Raw genomic sequence first — 16,104 nt, 5'->3', positions numbered from 1 at the left:
AAGAGATTAGCCAAGATGCTTGTCAAACAGATCTACCAGCTGCATGGAGTTCCGCGATGGGTGATCTCTGATCAAGTTCAGTTCACCGCTAAGTTCTGGAGGGAGTTCCTGAGGTCCATTGGGTCATCTCAGGGGCTTAGCTCGGCTTTCCATCTGAGTACGAACGGAGCCGCGGAACATGCTAATGCCATGGTGGAACAGTACATCAGATGTTATGTAGATTACCAGCAAAATAATTGGGCTGACTTGCTTCCTTTCGCAGAAGTGGTTTACAATAATGTGGTGCATAGTAGTACGGGACTGACGCCTTTTCAGATTACTAGTGGCATGGAATTCATCCCTATGCCAGAACTGCCAAGAGAACAGTCTTCTTCCATGACTCTGAATGAATGGATGGAGTCATTAAAGAAAGGCTGGGAGAATACCAAAAAAGCCCTGAATGAAGCAGCCGAAGCATACAAAAAGCAAGCAGACAAACATCGATCTCTCCAACCTCCCTTTTGGGTGGGGGATCGCGTGTATCTTTCCACCAAATACTTACGTCTGAGGTTGAAGAGTAAGAAGTTAAGACCGAAATATTTAGGTTCCTTCCCCATAGTGAAAGTGATTAACCCGGTGAAAATATATCCCTGCCCCCTGTCCTTTGTCCCAAAGATAGGCATCCCAGTCTTTCTGCAGGTCGTACCCTTCCAATTTCAGAATTCTTTTATTTCCTAATGTAGCCCAATCTCTTAACCACACTAGGTTAGCGGCTTTGTGGTATATCTCCCACACTGGGAGCCCAAATTCACCTCTATTCCTTTTTTCCTGCAATGTTCGAAATGCAATCCTCGGCTTTTTCCCTCCCCAAATGAATTTCCTTACCGCCCTGTTCAAATCTAAAAAGTATTTTTTTTCTATGTGAACTGGCGTAGTTTGGAATAAATATATCAATTTGGGGAGGATGCTCATCTTAATGGTAGCTATCCTACCTAGCAGTGATATTTGTAACTTCCCCCACCGTTCCAAATCTTGCTTAATTTTTGCTAGTAGTGGTGCATAATTGTCCTCCTTCAAGGTTGAACATCTAGCCGTAATCCAAATACCTAAATATTTTATCTTTTTAACTATTTGAATGCCCAAATTATCTTCTAATATTTTCTGTTCTCCTGTTGGGATATTTTTGGTTAACATTTTAGTTTTGGTCTTATTCAATTTAAATCCAGATAACTTCCCATATTCGTCTAGCTCTTCCAATACTTTTATTCCCGTTGTTAACAGTTCCTCCATGATCAATGCCACGTCATTGGCAAACGCTTGGATTTTAAATGTTTCATTCCTAATTTCCAATCCTCTTATCTCATTATTCTGTCTGATTTTCCTTAACAGAACCTCCAGGGCCAATATAAATAAAAGTGGTGAGAGCGGGCAGCCTTGTCTTACTCCCTTGCCAATCTGGAAGGCTTTGGTCATGTCTCCATTTAATATAATATTTGCTCTCTGCTTATCATAAATTGTTGTAATTGCGTTCCCGAAATTTTCCCCAAAATTCATCCTTTTGATTTGCTGAATCATAAATCTCCAATTTAAATTGTCGAACGCCTTCTGGGCGTCAAGGAAGACCAATGCCATTTGTTTCTCAGAATGTGTTTTGTAATATTCCAAAACATCTATCACAACCCTCAAATTACTTCTAATCTGCCTTCCCGGAAGGAATCCGTTTTGATCAGGGTGGATCCAATTATTCAATATTATCTTCATCCTTCCCGCGATTATTCCCATAAATATTTTGTAGTCTGTATTAAGTAGGGAGATCGGCCTATAATTTTTTATTGCTTCTTTTAATACCAATGTGATGTACGCCTCCCTCCACGAATCCGGAATCTTGGAACCTCGTAGGGCCTCATTGCATATTGCCAACAGTTTTGATACAAGTATTTCTTCCAATTCTTGATTTTTGTATAGTTCTCCTGGGAGACCGTCTCGGCCTGGTGATTTATTGTTCTTTAATTTGGATATTACCCCCTTTAATTCCTCCATTGTAATCTCTCTATTGAACATTTCCCTTTCTTCCTCTTTTATCTGTGGGAGCTTCTCCTTTGCCAGATATTGATTAATATTATCCATTGGAGCTTCCTCCTCCCTGTACAAGGTCTCATAATATTGTCTAGCAAATTCAAGTTTTTCCTCCTCTTTGTCTAATATCTTTCCTTCCAGATTCTCCAGGTGATCTATAATCCCCTTTTCCTTCTCCTTTTTTAATTTATACGACAGCCACCTCCCTGGCTTGTTTGCATTTTCAAAATAGTACTGTTTAGATTGTTTAATTTTAGATGCCAATTCTTCCTGTTCCAATAAATTTAATTTATGTCTTATTGTCATCCAATTTTCTTTTTTTGCGCCGTCACTAGGGTCTCGTTGTAGTCTCTTTTGATGGGCCATCAAATCTTTCTGTACCTTCCTTTTTTCTTTGTTCCTATAAATATTATGCGATATTACTACCCTCTTAAATAGGCCTTCGTTGTATCGCAGACACACGTTTGAGAGATCTCTTGGCTTTCATTTTCCAGAAAGAACAATTTTAGGTCTCCCTGAAGTTTTTTAATGTACTCTTTATCTCTAAGGATTTGGGTATTTAACCTCCATCTCTTCTCCTTAACCCTATGTAAGCTCTTCCACCTTATCTCTAGTGGATTGTGATCAGCCCATATATTTGGGGTGATTTCCACTGAGTGGATTTCCAACCCCAAACTCCTACTGACCCAGATCATGTCAATCCTTGACCAGGATTTCTGAGGGTTTGAGTAACAGGTAAATTTTTTTCGTTCGGGTGTAATACTCGCCGTAGATCTACTAAGTTATGCTCGTCGACTAGGTCGAAGAAAGCTTTTGGGAGCCTATCCCTCTTCTTTTTTTTCACTATTTCACTCCTATAATCTTTATCCGGATTTACTACCCCGTTGAAGTCCCCAACTATGCAAATATTCCTATATTCCAATTCACTTATTTTGCTATCCAATTTCTTATAAAATTCTCCCAAATTCCTATTTGGCGCATAGATGGCTACTACTAAAATTGGGATACTTCCCCTCATAATTTCAATAGCCAATATTCTCCCTTTGCCGTCTGAGTATTTATTTATTTATTTATTTATTTATTTATTTATTTATTTATTTATTTATTTATTTATTTATTTATTTATTTATTTATTTATTTATTTATTATTCAAACTTCTATACCGCCCTTCTCCTTTCGGACTCAGGGCGGTGAACAGCCAAAATAAAAACATTTATACATTTATTTGAGTTCAAATTAGAGATGTATTAATGAGGACTTGGAAGGAAATTAGACACATACACTATACAAAAATCCCAAAATGGACCTCCACAATGGAGGCAATGATTTATCCAAATACGTTAAGCATGGAGAAAATGTTTACTTACCAAGATATCTTAGATAATAGCGGCAACCTTAAAACAAATGAGATCTTAAAGGAGCAAGGGATCCACATTGATTGGTGGCCCTACCTACAAATTAAATCGCGATATAGGAAGGATAAGCAAGAAGGTGGTATAGAAATGGGGACCAATAGCTTCGATAAGGTATGGATGGGTGGTGAGAACAAATTACTAGCTAAATTATATTCGTACTTGCTTGAATACGATAGGGAAGGAGAAATACTTAAAGATCAGATGATTGCTTGGGGGAAAAATATTGGACCGAAGATAAATCTAGATGATTGGGAAGAAGTGTGGAATAATAATCTTAAACTGACAAGGGCAGTAACATATAAGGAGAATCAGTATAAAATGCTGTACAGGTGGCATTTAGCACCATCTAGGATTGCAAAAATATATCCGAACGCAAGCCCAAAGTGTTGGAAGTGCAGCCATGGTCAAGGTACCTTCTACCATATGTGGTGGACGTGTCCTGAAGCAAGGAAATTTTGGAAAAGAATACAAAAATGGATTCAAGAAGTAATAGAGGAGGATATCAATTTGTTGCCAGAAATCTATCTCCTGGGAGTACTGAAACGGGCATATGGGAAGAAGAAGAAATACTTAATTATTCACATCATCACAGCTGCTAGATTGTCTTATGCAAAACATTGGAAAGAGAAAGGATGTCCAACCGAGGAACAGATAGTTAACAAAATATTGGAATGCGCAGAAATGTGCAGACTAACACATGTGCTAAATGAAAAGGAGGATTCAGAATTTTACACGGTATGGGATCTGTGGTACAGGTGGTTGGAAAATAAATGCAAAAGTTAATTACTAAGGGGGACAATGCTTAACTGTTAATTTAACCTATATATTATTGTAAAACTATAATTCATAACGTAACAATTTACATATATTCTATGTTTTAATTGTAAAATATCTATGTAATCTATTAGACACCACTTTTATAAGCATATAGCATGATTACACGTTGCCAAACCAAAAATGTTGAATTATAATACATTGTTTATTCAATAAAATTCAATTTAAAAAAAAAAAGAAAGTGATTAACCCAGTGACTGTACAGTTAAATCTGCCCAGCATAGGAAAATTCATCCTGTTTTCCATTGCAGCCTGTTAAAGCCTCCTGTGGTATCTAAATTGAGACCTCAACCTGCTGCTCCCCCAAAGCCGATTTTGGTGTAGGGTGAGACTCATTATGAGGTGTAGATGATTTTGGACTCTAGATTGCAGAGGGGACGTTTGCAATATTTGGTTCATTGGAAGGGATATTCCTTGTCTGAAGCCACGTGGGTGAAGAGTTGGGATGTTCAGGCAGACACTTTAGTTAGGCAATTTCATGATAAATTTCCCGATAAGCCTAAGGGTCCTCCTGGGGGGTGGGAGAGGGGGTTAATGTGCTAATTTTGTTAACCCGACTTCAGTCTTGTCCCAGGATGCATTCCTTTCCTGAGGGGGCGAAGCCTGTCAGTTTTGGAAGACAATTTTCTTTTTGCTTCTAAACTGCCACATATTTTAGCTGGGGAAGTTGGGAGGGGATTGTTGTTGGAGCGGTAGAAAGTTAGTCATAACAACATTCCGTACTCAAGGACTTTTGCCTGCGTCTGATGGAGACTGCTTGAAGATTGTATCCGGTGAAGTGTGAAGAGTTGATTGGATAAGTGATGAACTTGTGGATGTGGAGCAGGGCTTTCACACTTTCAGATTCGGGTTTTCCCAGATGTGCCAACATGACATCTCTAATAAATTGGAACTTTGAGGAACCTCAGGCCTCAGAGCTTTATTTTGTTGGGGGTGTTCCTTGGAACCCTGACAGCAAAATATGGAGGGATCCAATCACACAGAATTGGGTTGTGTGCTAGAGATGTCTGAGGACCAGTGATACCCAAATAATTATATGATTATCTGCAAACATTTAAATATATGTATGTATAATGTATTCATTTATTTGGAAAGGCAAAACTCATGTCGTCTATGAAAAGTTTAACAACATTATTCCAAAGTTTCTGAAACAGTAACAAGAAGAGTTTAAATGTAAGACAGTTGAAAAATGTAATGGTAGTTTCTGCACGGCTTCTCTGGATTCTTATGTAAGATTCCAAATACTCACAGCCAAACACTGGAAATACAAGTACGAAACAAGAGATATTCAAAGAAATTGTACAAAGGGTATTATTTACTTTTAAGGAAAAACTATGAATATCTGGATGCTATGGGGTGGTGATAGGTAAAGGGATATGGGTGCTTTTCAGCAAAATACTACCAAATATTTCAGTGATAGAGAACTAAAAAGGAGAAATATTGGCTCTATAAAGATTTGCTATTTCAGCTAATGGACAGGAACAATTCAATACTGTTTATAGTCTATTGGCCAACTTGACATAATTTTTGGTTTTAGACAATAAACAAAGTAAGCTGGCCAATTGCCTACAAAATTGTATGTTGCAGAGATAATGAGAATATTTGAATTCCCACATTAGGTGGTTGCTATGCTTTCAGATGTGGGTCTGATTCCTGCATGAAAAAACAACCAAAAAACTCCCTGAAAAATCCAGCATGTATATAAAGTACAGCCAGTGCTTCAAAGCATTTCAAACTGATGCAGTCAGCAAAAACGTATCACATAAACATATCATATAAAACTAATCTTTAGCAAGGATTATGGAAACACTCACTTTTTACAGGATTGCCAAAGACACATGAAATTTTGACCAGGTTTTTTCATTTGTTCTCCATGTGGACTTGATACAGTATATATAGAAGGTGGCAAACTGACAGGTGGACCTTGAACTTGCATTGTTGGTACCGGTATTACGGATGTGCTCTGTGAGAAAATGTTTAAAAAATAAGGATTATTTATATATTTTTATTTATTAAATTTATTTATTTATTAATATAACAAATATATAACAAATTATATAAATTGTTATATAATATATATATATATATATATAAACAAAATATATAACAAATAGAACAAATTCATACTTTTCCCAACATCCAGTGATTTTGCTTTAAAATGTAAATGTCTTACAATTTCATATATGTAAACCACTAATTATTAAAGAGCTCCATATCACAATTAGCTTTCCATGGTTTTATTTTAACAAGAAGTAGATTGTAAACACTGTCTTTACAGAGTAAAAGATAAATAAAAGTAGAGGTCTGTGTGCTATTTACAGATTTGCTCAATAGACTATCTATATCTGCTCTATTTTTACTCAACACAGAATTAGACACAGTTTTAAGGAAGATTTCCAGATGGCAACTACTTTTTATGGGAAAAAAAGCAACTGGGCAATTTAAAACATACTGCTTAATTTTAACAATTTTTTTCACACTAAGCAATTTAAAGCAAAGCTACTGCATTGGTTTTTGGCTCCATTCAATGCCTGTTAGATATGTTTTAAGAAACCTGAATTAGCAGCTCTTAAGAACATGCTATATCATTATTTGACATCAATACGCATGCTATTAAACCCATTAATTATGTGTGTGTATGTACAGGTGTATACGCATACACAAAAACACATATACTGCTGACAATCCCCTGTAGTGGAAAAACCACATAAAATACTTCTTGAAGCACTTCAGATGGCCGATAAAGAGTACTTAAAAATAGCACATCAATGAAAATGTTAAGCTAAAACCCTTTTTCTCTTATTTATGTAATTTTCCAAAGTTTTCTTCATTTATTAATGACAAGTTTCTAACATGGCAGCAATCCCCAACCCCACTTGTCTTACATGGTAACAATCTCTGCATTATCAACACATTCATATTGTCACAAAAAATTCCTAAAGCAGTATATCAAATGCTAATTAATATAATAATACAACACAACACAACATAATATAATTTGTAAACCTCTTGCACTAAACTGCTATAATTTAGTATGAAAGCTTGGCTAGCTATCAATAGATTATTGAAGGTATCCCAGTATGAATTATGGTCTTCAGAAAGAACATTCAATTTACAGACCTGATCATTATGTTTATGGGCTTCATAGCTTTATATACAGAACAGTACTTAAAATTCTTGCAACTATGTATTTGCTTTCTGCCACTAAGCTCAACCAAATCAAGTTGAAACAGCCAATGAGTTGGAGCTTCCTGGATGTTGCCAATTTGCTTTATAAATCAACTATATCTGCACAATATGATAAAAGTCTTTCTAGCACTTCCTTGTTCTCTGGATACTACTTGAAAGTATAGTTAAAATAGGAGCCAAGTAACCAATAGTAATAATGACTTTATTACTTCCTGAAACTTAGAAACCAGCTAGTCCTCAATTTATGACACTTGAGTCCAATATGTCCATTGCTAAGACAGTTAAGTGAATTTTGCCCCATTTTTACCACCTTTCTTGCCACGGTTGTTAAGTGAATCATTGCAGTTGTTAATAACATGCTTGTTAAATAAATCTGGTTTCCCCACTGACTTCGCTTGTCAGGTGGTGGCAAAAGTTGGATCACATGACTCCCAGGACACTGTAACAGTCAAAAATGCATATCAGTTGCCAAGCATCTAAAATTTGATCATGTGTGACCATGGGGATGCTGTAACGGTTGTAACTGTGAAAAACAACCATAAGTCACTTTTTTCAGTGCTATTGTAACTTTGAACGGTCACTAAATAAGGATGTAAGTGGAGGTCTACCTGTACTTCTCTGAAATTTTACTCATTTATAAAGTATGCAAATCTGTGGAAACTTCTTTTCTTAATCTTAAGTAAACAGATTTTAAAGTAAATCTATTGAGTAAAAATGCTTTAAGCAGAAAATGATAAAAACAAGCATTCAGTAATGCACATCAGAATAACTTCAGTCAGCCTCTGTAAGGAAAACCATTTTAGAGAATGTACATTTAAAATTTGAAGGCTAGATAGAGAACTGTTTTTCACAGATGTGGGAGGGGTACCATATCAGATGAAGGGAGATGATTTCCCCCAGTTCAACTTTATGCAGGAGAACAGTACTTGCAAATAGGAACTTTTGTTTAAAATTGCTGTCCCTATTCCTATCTTCAGCTTTCTGTAACAAATACTCTAACTATTGTTTTTTACCCCTTAAAATTCAAAAGGAAAACCCAGAACTAAATTTAAGGTAATAATGTAAAAAATGGGCAACAATTGAAAAAGACTTATTCAACTTTTATTCTACTCATACATCTCATTAAGAGATTCTTTCTTCAGATATTAATGTTTTAAGAAGCTCAAATGGAAAGAAGTCATGCAGATTTCCTCCATCCTGACTTGTACTCATCTCTGCATGTTCTAGGGCTGATAAAAAGTAAAGGTAAAGGTTCCCCCTCGTACATATGTGCTTGTCGTTCCCGACTCTAAGGGGCAGTGCTCATCTCTGTTTCAAAGTCAAAGAGCCAGTGCTGTCCAAAGACTTCTCTGTGGTCATGTGGCTAGCATGACTCAATGCCAAAGGCGCACGGACCCCTGTTACCTTCTCACAAAAGGTGGTCCCTATTTTTCTACTTGCATTTTTAACGTGCTTTCGAACTGCTAGGTTCGTAGAAGCTGGGACAAGTAATGGGAGCTCACCCCTTTACGCGACACTAGCAACCTTTAGAGGTCTCAAATCAGCCCTCTCATCTATTGATGCCTCCAGTTGTCTCAAAAGAGCCTGGATAGCTCTGCAGACAAAAGCACTGTAATTTAACACCAGCTGTCTGCAATTAAAGTAAGTTCGAATCTCGCCAGGCTCAAGGTTGACTCAGCCTTCCATCCTTTCTAAGGTAGGTAAATTGAGGACCCAGTTTGTGGGGGCAATAAGCTGTCTTTGTATAAAATATACAAAAGTATGAAGGCTATTGCTTAATGCACTGTAAGCCGCCCTGAGTCTCCAGAGAAGGGCAGCATATAAATCAAATTAAAAAAAAAAATGTTAGCCTTGTCCATGTTACCTTTAGTGCCTGTCTGCCTCATTCCCCCTGAGACTAGCATTCATCTGGGACACCCTGAGACGCTTTCTTCATTTCAGATTCTTCTAAGCTGACCACCACAATTACCATTTAATAGGCCAATTCACTTACTATGTATTTTAATTAGAGTGTATGCAAGGTTGTAACAGGATGGATAACTTCAAATGAGAAAATGATGGCATATTAATTAGATGGAGATGACAAAAGGCATTCCTAGCCATTAAAGCTACTTATTTATCTATCAGCACGAATATACACAGAATTCTACCAAGTAGAATAATTTCAGCCATGAGGACAAACCTAAGTTCCTAGCTGGTATTCACAAAGAAGTTCTGCAGAACTGTGAGTTTATATCAGAGACAGGTTTTTCCCTCAGGTACTGACTTTGAGAAAGTACATTAGAAGATACCTGCTCACACTGGATGGGAATATATCAAATACTGGTGTGAACCACAACACAAATATAGTTACTTGAAAATAGATAACCCATGCACATAAACAGAGACATCTTATCCTTTTTTCTCATACACATATACCTTTTTTCATTCATTCGCCCTGTTATGGGATCCTTGGTACTCTCTGAGCTTAGTTGTTTTCTTGCAGACATTTCATTACCCAACTAGATAATAACATGAAGGTCTGATGAATTGTCAATTAACTCTAGAAATTTACATCATCACTTCTGTTTGACCTTTCTTCCACACTGTTCTTGAAAAATGTCAAACAAATAATAAGTATTTGGTATCCAACAAGAAACAAGATATCTGTCTGGTATCTTTCATGATGAAAGCCAAGTTGAAAAATTAATTCAGTTTTAACATTCAGAAATGCCTGTTTTTTATTTTTTACAAATAAAAGTGTAAGCAAATCATACTGTTCTAAATGTACTTTGAATCCAAAGATAACCAAATGAAAAGAAATTGACAGATAACTGGCCAAATGCCTTCCCAATTCTAAACTTTAAGCTAGTTATGTCCCTTTATAGGCAGCTATATGCAACCAAACCTATACTACAAAGGAACAGTTTTGTGAAATTTCTTCCATTTACTTATTTTAAAAATCAAGACAATTATCAGTTCCCAGAATCATTTTATATTCTTCTTGGTTGTCCTAGTGAAAGTTTAGCTCTTGGCTTCTCATCTTGAAAAAGAGGTCAAGTAGAACAAAGAAAAGGTTCATACAAAGATCTTGAAGGTAACTTATAGATAGAAATTAGCCATAATATTAACAACGAACATGAAGAGATTCATGATAACTTATATCCAACTGGAACATAATATTAAATGATTTTACAGCTTCTGAGTTACTATAAATAGAACATTTACAAATCATATATAACTAAGATTAAATACTATTTGTAATTTACAAATTTAACTGTTTAACAGATTTAACTGTTTAACAGATTTAAAGCCTACTTTACAAAATATCACTCATGAAATAATTACAATTTAAAGATCCCTAGACAAATTTTAAATATCTATCTATCCATCCATCCATCCATGATAAAATAGCATCAGGGAACAAAATTTTGTTAACATTTTGGTTTAAAACTAAACTTGATCAAATGATTGCTGGGATAAATACGATAAGTATTTCCCACCAAGACCTATTTACCATTTCAGATAGAGAATTTCAAGCATGTGAAGACAACCACTTGACATTTCTGGACATGTTTCAACATACGACAGTAATCCAGTCTGTAAATAATCAGTCATACACTACTGAGGCAAGGTCCGATTCACTTTTTCTACATAAGGCTGTATTTACCTCAAATTACCTTGAGGCAAGATGGGAGGCCTATAAATTTTATAAATAAATAAATAATAAATTGGTGACCTAACAAAAGCTGATAAAAAACAGATTTTGTGTAGAGCCCACTTTACCCGCTTCACCAGATTATGCAGCAAGTTCAAAATATCTCACAAAATTTAAAGGAATGAGTCCACAGAATCAGTTGTACATTGTCATCAGAATGAACGAAATTCCCTACCCATGAAACTGCAATCTTGTGTGGAACATGTGTCAGATTGTTTTCCTGTATTAATTTCTTGACTACTACCTGGAAACTATTCAGAATTTCCACTACTTTAGATAATAAAAATTAGACAAACTAATGTACTAATTAGAAATTATCAATATTGTCATGAGGCAGGTTTTAGAATAAAAACTGACTACAGAACACAAATGTACAGTAACCAATAAGTTATACAATGTGGAAAAAGAATGAAATGGATTACATTAGGAATGGATACCACTTTTACAAATGCATTCTTCAAATTCTGCATTATGTTTTTTTCTTACTTATTGTACTCAAATACCCCAAAATGTTTCTGCACAAAGAGTATCATGTAAGATACATGATGCTCTTTGTGCAGAAACATTTTGGGATATTTGAGTACAATAAGTCTTCACATTAAACTCTTACAGATGTATTAATTTGTAAGTTATTCAACATATTTTATCCTGCAAATAATGTTTTCCTTGTATAAGGAAATTTTAATAGGCATACTATAAATGTTATAGAAGAATTACAGTGAATATAGAAAGTCTACACACCGGTTAAAATGCCAGGTTTTTGAGATGTAAAAAGACCAGGATAAATCACTTCAGAATTCTTTCCACCTTTAACATAACATATAAGCTGTTCAGCAATTCAATTAAAAAACAAACTGATTTTTTAACAGGGAATATACTAATATTTTTTTTAGAAAATGAGGTGGATACAAACTCCTAACAAATAAAGTAAATGAAAGCTGAGTTTTTAAAAATCATTCCAATAATTATTACAGATTCTAATCAGAACTTTAAACTTGTCTGGAAGCTTCAATCTAAACAATGACCAATGAATGTTTGTAAACCTCTAGAACTATCTGTAACTCTGTAGTACTGTGACCTGCAACATGACCCAAGTTTCATTGATCAAAAGATTCAAGAAACGGGCTTCTGGTCTGGCTTCCGTCGCCACCAGACGGTCCTCTGAGACCGCCAGCCCCATCGCCCGTAAAGAGCCGCCTTTACATCTGAAAGGTGGCTCGAAAAACTCCATTTCCTAAAGGAAATGTGAGATAGAGCTGGCGAGGGCAGGTAGAGCCTTCTGCGAAGTCCCCAGAGTTCTTTTTTTACTCTTGGGGACGAAGCAGGTTGTGGCTCCCTATTTCCGCTCGCCGCTGCTCCAGGCTTCGGGAGAACTCTGCCTTTTTGCAGAGCTAGGCGCTGGGACCGGACCAATCAACGAAATTAACAGATCATCTGAATAAGCAGGATGAAATCCGGATCTGGGATCCTAAACTGCAAGTATTCTAACCCCAGGACTGATTTTAAAATTAAAGAAGAGTGAAAGGAGGAAAAAGGAGAGTTTAAAATGGCGACTGGCCGAGGCTTGAGAAAAGCTGAAAGCGAAAGTCCTTCCGTTTGAATAGTTTATAACGTTACAAAGTTACAAAGTATTTAGCAAAAGTGCTGGTTAGAAGTGAAGAGAAAAAACTCTTATTTCATGTTTCTTCCTTCTTAGAGACTTGTTATTGATATTGTTTGGAGAGAAGTCTTTCTCTTTAAAAGGAAAAAGAAAAAAAAATCTGTTGTGTGGCAGGATGGCGCTAAAACTGACAAAGCCAGATAACCAAGCCATGGGGGGGGGGCCTCTCCCATTTATAAATCGCATGAACAAGTTGAGAGTTTGCAGATACAGAAGAATGGCTTCATAGACCTAAAGAAATTTTTACTGGAGGAGATGGCAAGACATGATAAGACTGTGAATCTGAATCTTGAAAATTTTAGACAGGAAATTAAAGAGTTGGTTCAACAAAAGTATGATATTCTGAAGCAACGTATGAAAAGTTTCATAGAACTAATTCTGAAGGTGGATGAAATTATAAATTTAAAAATAGACTCTAAGGAAGTTGACGATAAGATTTATAATTTGGATAATAAAATACAAAGAATTGAAAATGATTTAATAAGGATTCAAGAAAAAAGCTCAGAAGTAGAGTTCAAAAAAATAAAGGAAGCTGATTATAAGACTTACAATGTAGATAATATAAAACAAAGGATTGAAAATGAAGCCACAATAATGCAATTCGGACTCATGGAATTTGCGGTTAGAATTAGGGGAATACAGGAAGATAAAAGACAAGATTTGAGAAAGATGTCTGCTGAAGTTTTGGCTGGGATTTTAAAGGTTAGCCCTGAAGATGTATCCTGCAAGATTGATAAGGCCTACAGAGTTAATTCTTGGGTGGTAAAGCAAAGGCAGCTGCCTAGAGATGTGGTGATTTACTTTACTGATAAAGAAATAAGAAATGATATTGTGCAAAAGTCTTTCAACTCCACTCTTGAAATGCATGGAAGGAAGATTTGGATATTTAAAGAATTACCGCCCAAGATGTTAAAAGATAGAAAGGATTTTGGATTTTTGGTGACTGAACTAAAGAAACAAAACATCCCATTCAGGTGGGATGTCCCAGTTGGTATAATATTGAGATATCAAGGAGAACGATATCAACTAAATACTGTTGAAAAAGCGGAAGAATTTTACTATAAGGTTTTTAAAATGGGTTTAACATCTCCACGTATAATACACGAGGGGAATAAAGAAAAGCAAAATCAACAAGAGATTGAAATTCAGGCTAAGCAGATGGAGGTGGAGGTAACGGAAAAACAACAAGTTACAGAGGCTTTTGTGGATGAGCCGTTTCTGGATTCTCCTTCAGAGGCTACAGTTGGGTTACCTATAAATATAAGAAGCAGGTAATAAGAAGAAGCAGGTCCTACAAAAATAAAAAAATTTTAGACCAAACAACAGTGTAATGCCAGTTACTTAAGAGCTGATTGAATATTTAGAAATTTAGTTGAGGCAAAGTATTGGTGTATATTATCTTGAGGAGAGTGACAGATCTCTGCAGTGCTGTACTCTTGGGATGTGAAGATGGCCATAAATTGAGTGGATTGGAATTTTCTATTTTGGATTCTTTGACAAATGGATTACGTTTATGCTGAGCTATAAGGCAAGAGAACTATGGGATTGGGGCATGCAGAAGATCTGGCTGTTACCCCAACACGGTGGTTGGAATTAATAATCTAGATGGAAGACATTATAGATGGCACTATATGGAATATAAAGTCACTCGGGTGGTTTTTTATATATGAAAACATTTACTATTGATGGGGGCAGATGGTAATTGAAGATACCGAACATACTGTTGGAATTAGGATGTGATGTTACCCTAACATGGGTAATGGAATTAACAATCCAGTTGAGAGACATTACAGAAGATATCATATGGATTACAAATTTAAAGTTGAGGATTTTATATATATATGTAAATAAATTCTTTTTTAGTGGAATGGGCAGAAGAATAAAGATATTGAAAATATTATGTATGTAGACCTGTAGGAAAGTGGGTGGAGACAGGTTAGTTTACTGATTGTTTAGTTTAGGAGAAGGGATGTTATGTTATATCAATATATGTAAAAGATTCGAATTAAGAGATATATGTATGGGGGAGGAGGAAATAGATAATGAGTTGAAATTGCTAAATTAGGATTTATTATATAGTTTTACAGCTGAAAGTTGTTTTGAATGTTGTTTTGAAATGTATAGCATAAGGGGGATATAATGATATTGTTAGAAGGATAGATTATGAGTTGAATAGATGAAATTGCTAAATTAGAATTTACTATATAATTCTACAGTTGAATGTTGTTTTTGAAATGTATAGTATAAGGGGGATATAATAATATTGTTAGAAAGAAAGGGTTAGTATATGGGGGGTGGAACAAAAGGATGGTAAAGTATTATATAATCTGTTATTAACTTGGGTTTTATTTTGGAGAAGCCAGAGGGGGAGGGGAGGGGGGGGTTAGGGAGGAGGGGGGGAAAATCTGTATTTGAAAAACTTTTTCAATAAAAAAAAAAGATTCAAGAAACCATGCACTGAATAATGTCTTAATTGGACACACTGAGGAAACAACCTGTCTCTTTGTTGAACAAAGCATGTCAAGTTTTAATAATTGGTGGCAGCTTTTTAACAATATGATTTCGACCAAATGTTTCCTGTACTTCTCAATCAATACCACACATCAGCTTGGCCTATTTCCCCTACAGAAGTGTTATAATAGCTTCATTATATTCAAGGACTGTCTTGAATGAATTGCTCACTTCAACATTTCAAATGATTAAGGGCTTCAACTTAGCTATTCTAAAATGTAAAATTCTGCTTGTCATTGTGATTTACTACTGTTTTATGGCATGAAATTTAAACTTGAGCTCACTGACAGATAACTTTACATTCTCCTACAAAATTGTTGTTGGAATTCAGAACCCACTGTTCCACTATAATTGTGAACTATCTAGGTCCTATGATTGAAAGGCAGCTCCATGATACTCCCAGTTTCACAATATGAAATTCTTTTGTTGGAATGTGGTGTTTTATTTTCTCCAAGCACATTTCTTGTTAATACTAAAGACTTCCACTTTTATATGTGTTCTTTGAACATGGTTCCAATAGATTGCTGGATCATCCAGACGATCTTTAGCAAATATGACAGGCAGCATGTAGTTTCTGGAAAGCAGTAGTTTCCTACTTGGCATTATCCCATGCACACTATTTTTGTTCAGTATTTTCCATTTGATGGACTCATGAATATTGAAATCATTGTCTGCATTTCCTTTGCAATTCTTTCTGTCCTTCTGGACTATTTTATACCTTATTCTTGGGATAAATTCTGTTG

At 35.6% G+C, this 16,104-nt stretch overlaps 1 protein-coding gene across 1 annotated transcript in view; it reads right to left on the bottom strand.

Annotated features, from left to right (window-relative positions):
• Positions 1–16,104, bottom strand: part of ARID2 (AT-rich interaction domain 2) — a 264,008-nt gene that overhangs the window by 50,061 nt on the left and 197,843 nt on the right. Inside the window, exon 17 of the mRNA XM_070947152.1 lies at positions 6,119–6,267. Coding sequence (XP_070803253.1) covers positions 6,119–6,267 — 149 coding nt within the window. The remainder of the gene's footprint in view (positions 1–6,118; positions 6,268–16,104) is intronic.

This window comes from Pituophis catenifer, unplaced genomic scaffold (genome assembly GCF_029215685.1).
Source record: "Pituophis catenifer annectens isolate HBS135680 unplaced genomic scaffold, rPitCat1.0.hap2 SCAF_7, whole genome shotgun sequence".
In the NCBI taxonomy this organism is placed as follows: Eukaryota; Metazoa; Chordata; class Lepidosauria; order Squamata; family Colubridae; genus Pituophis; species Pituophis catenifer.
This window is presented reverse-complemented; position numbering and strand designations above follow the sequence as displayed.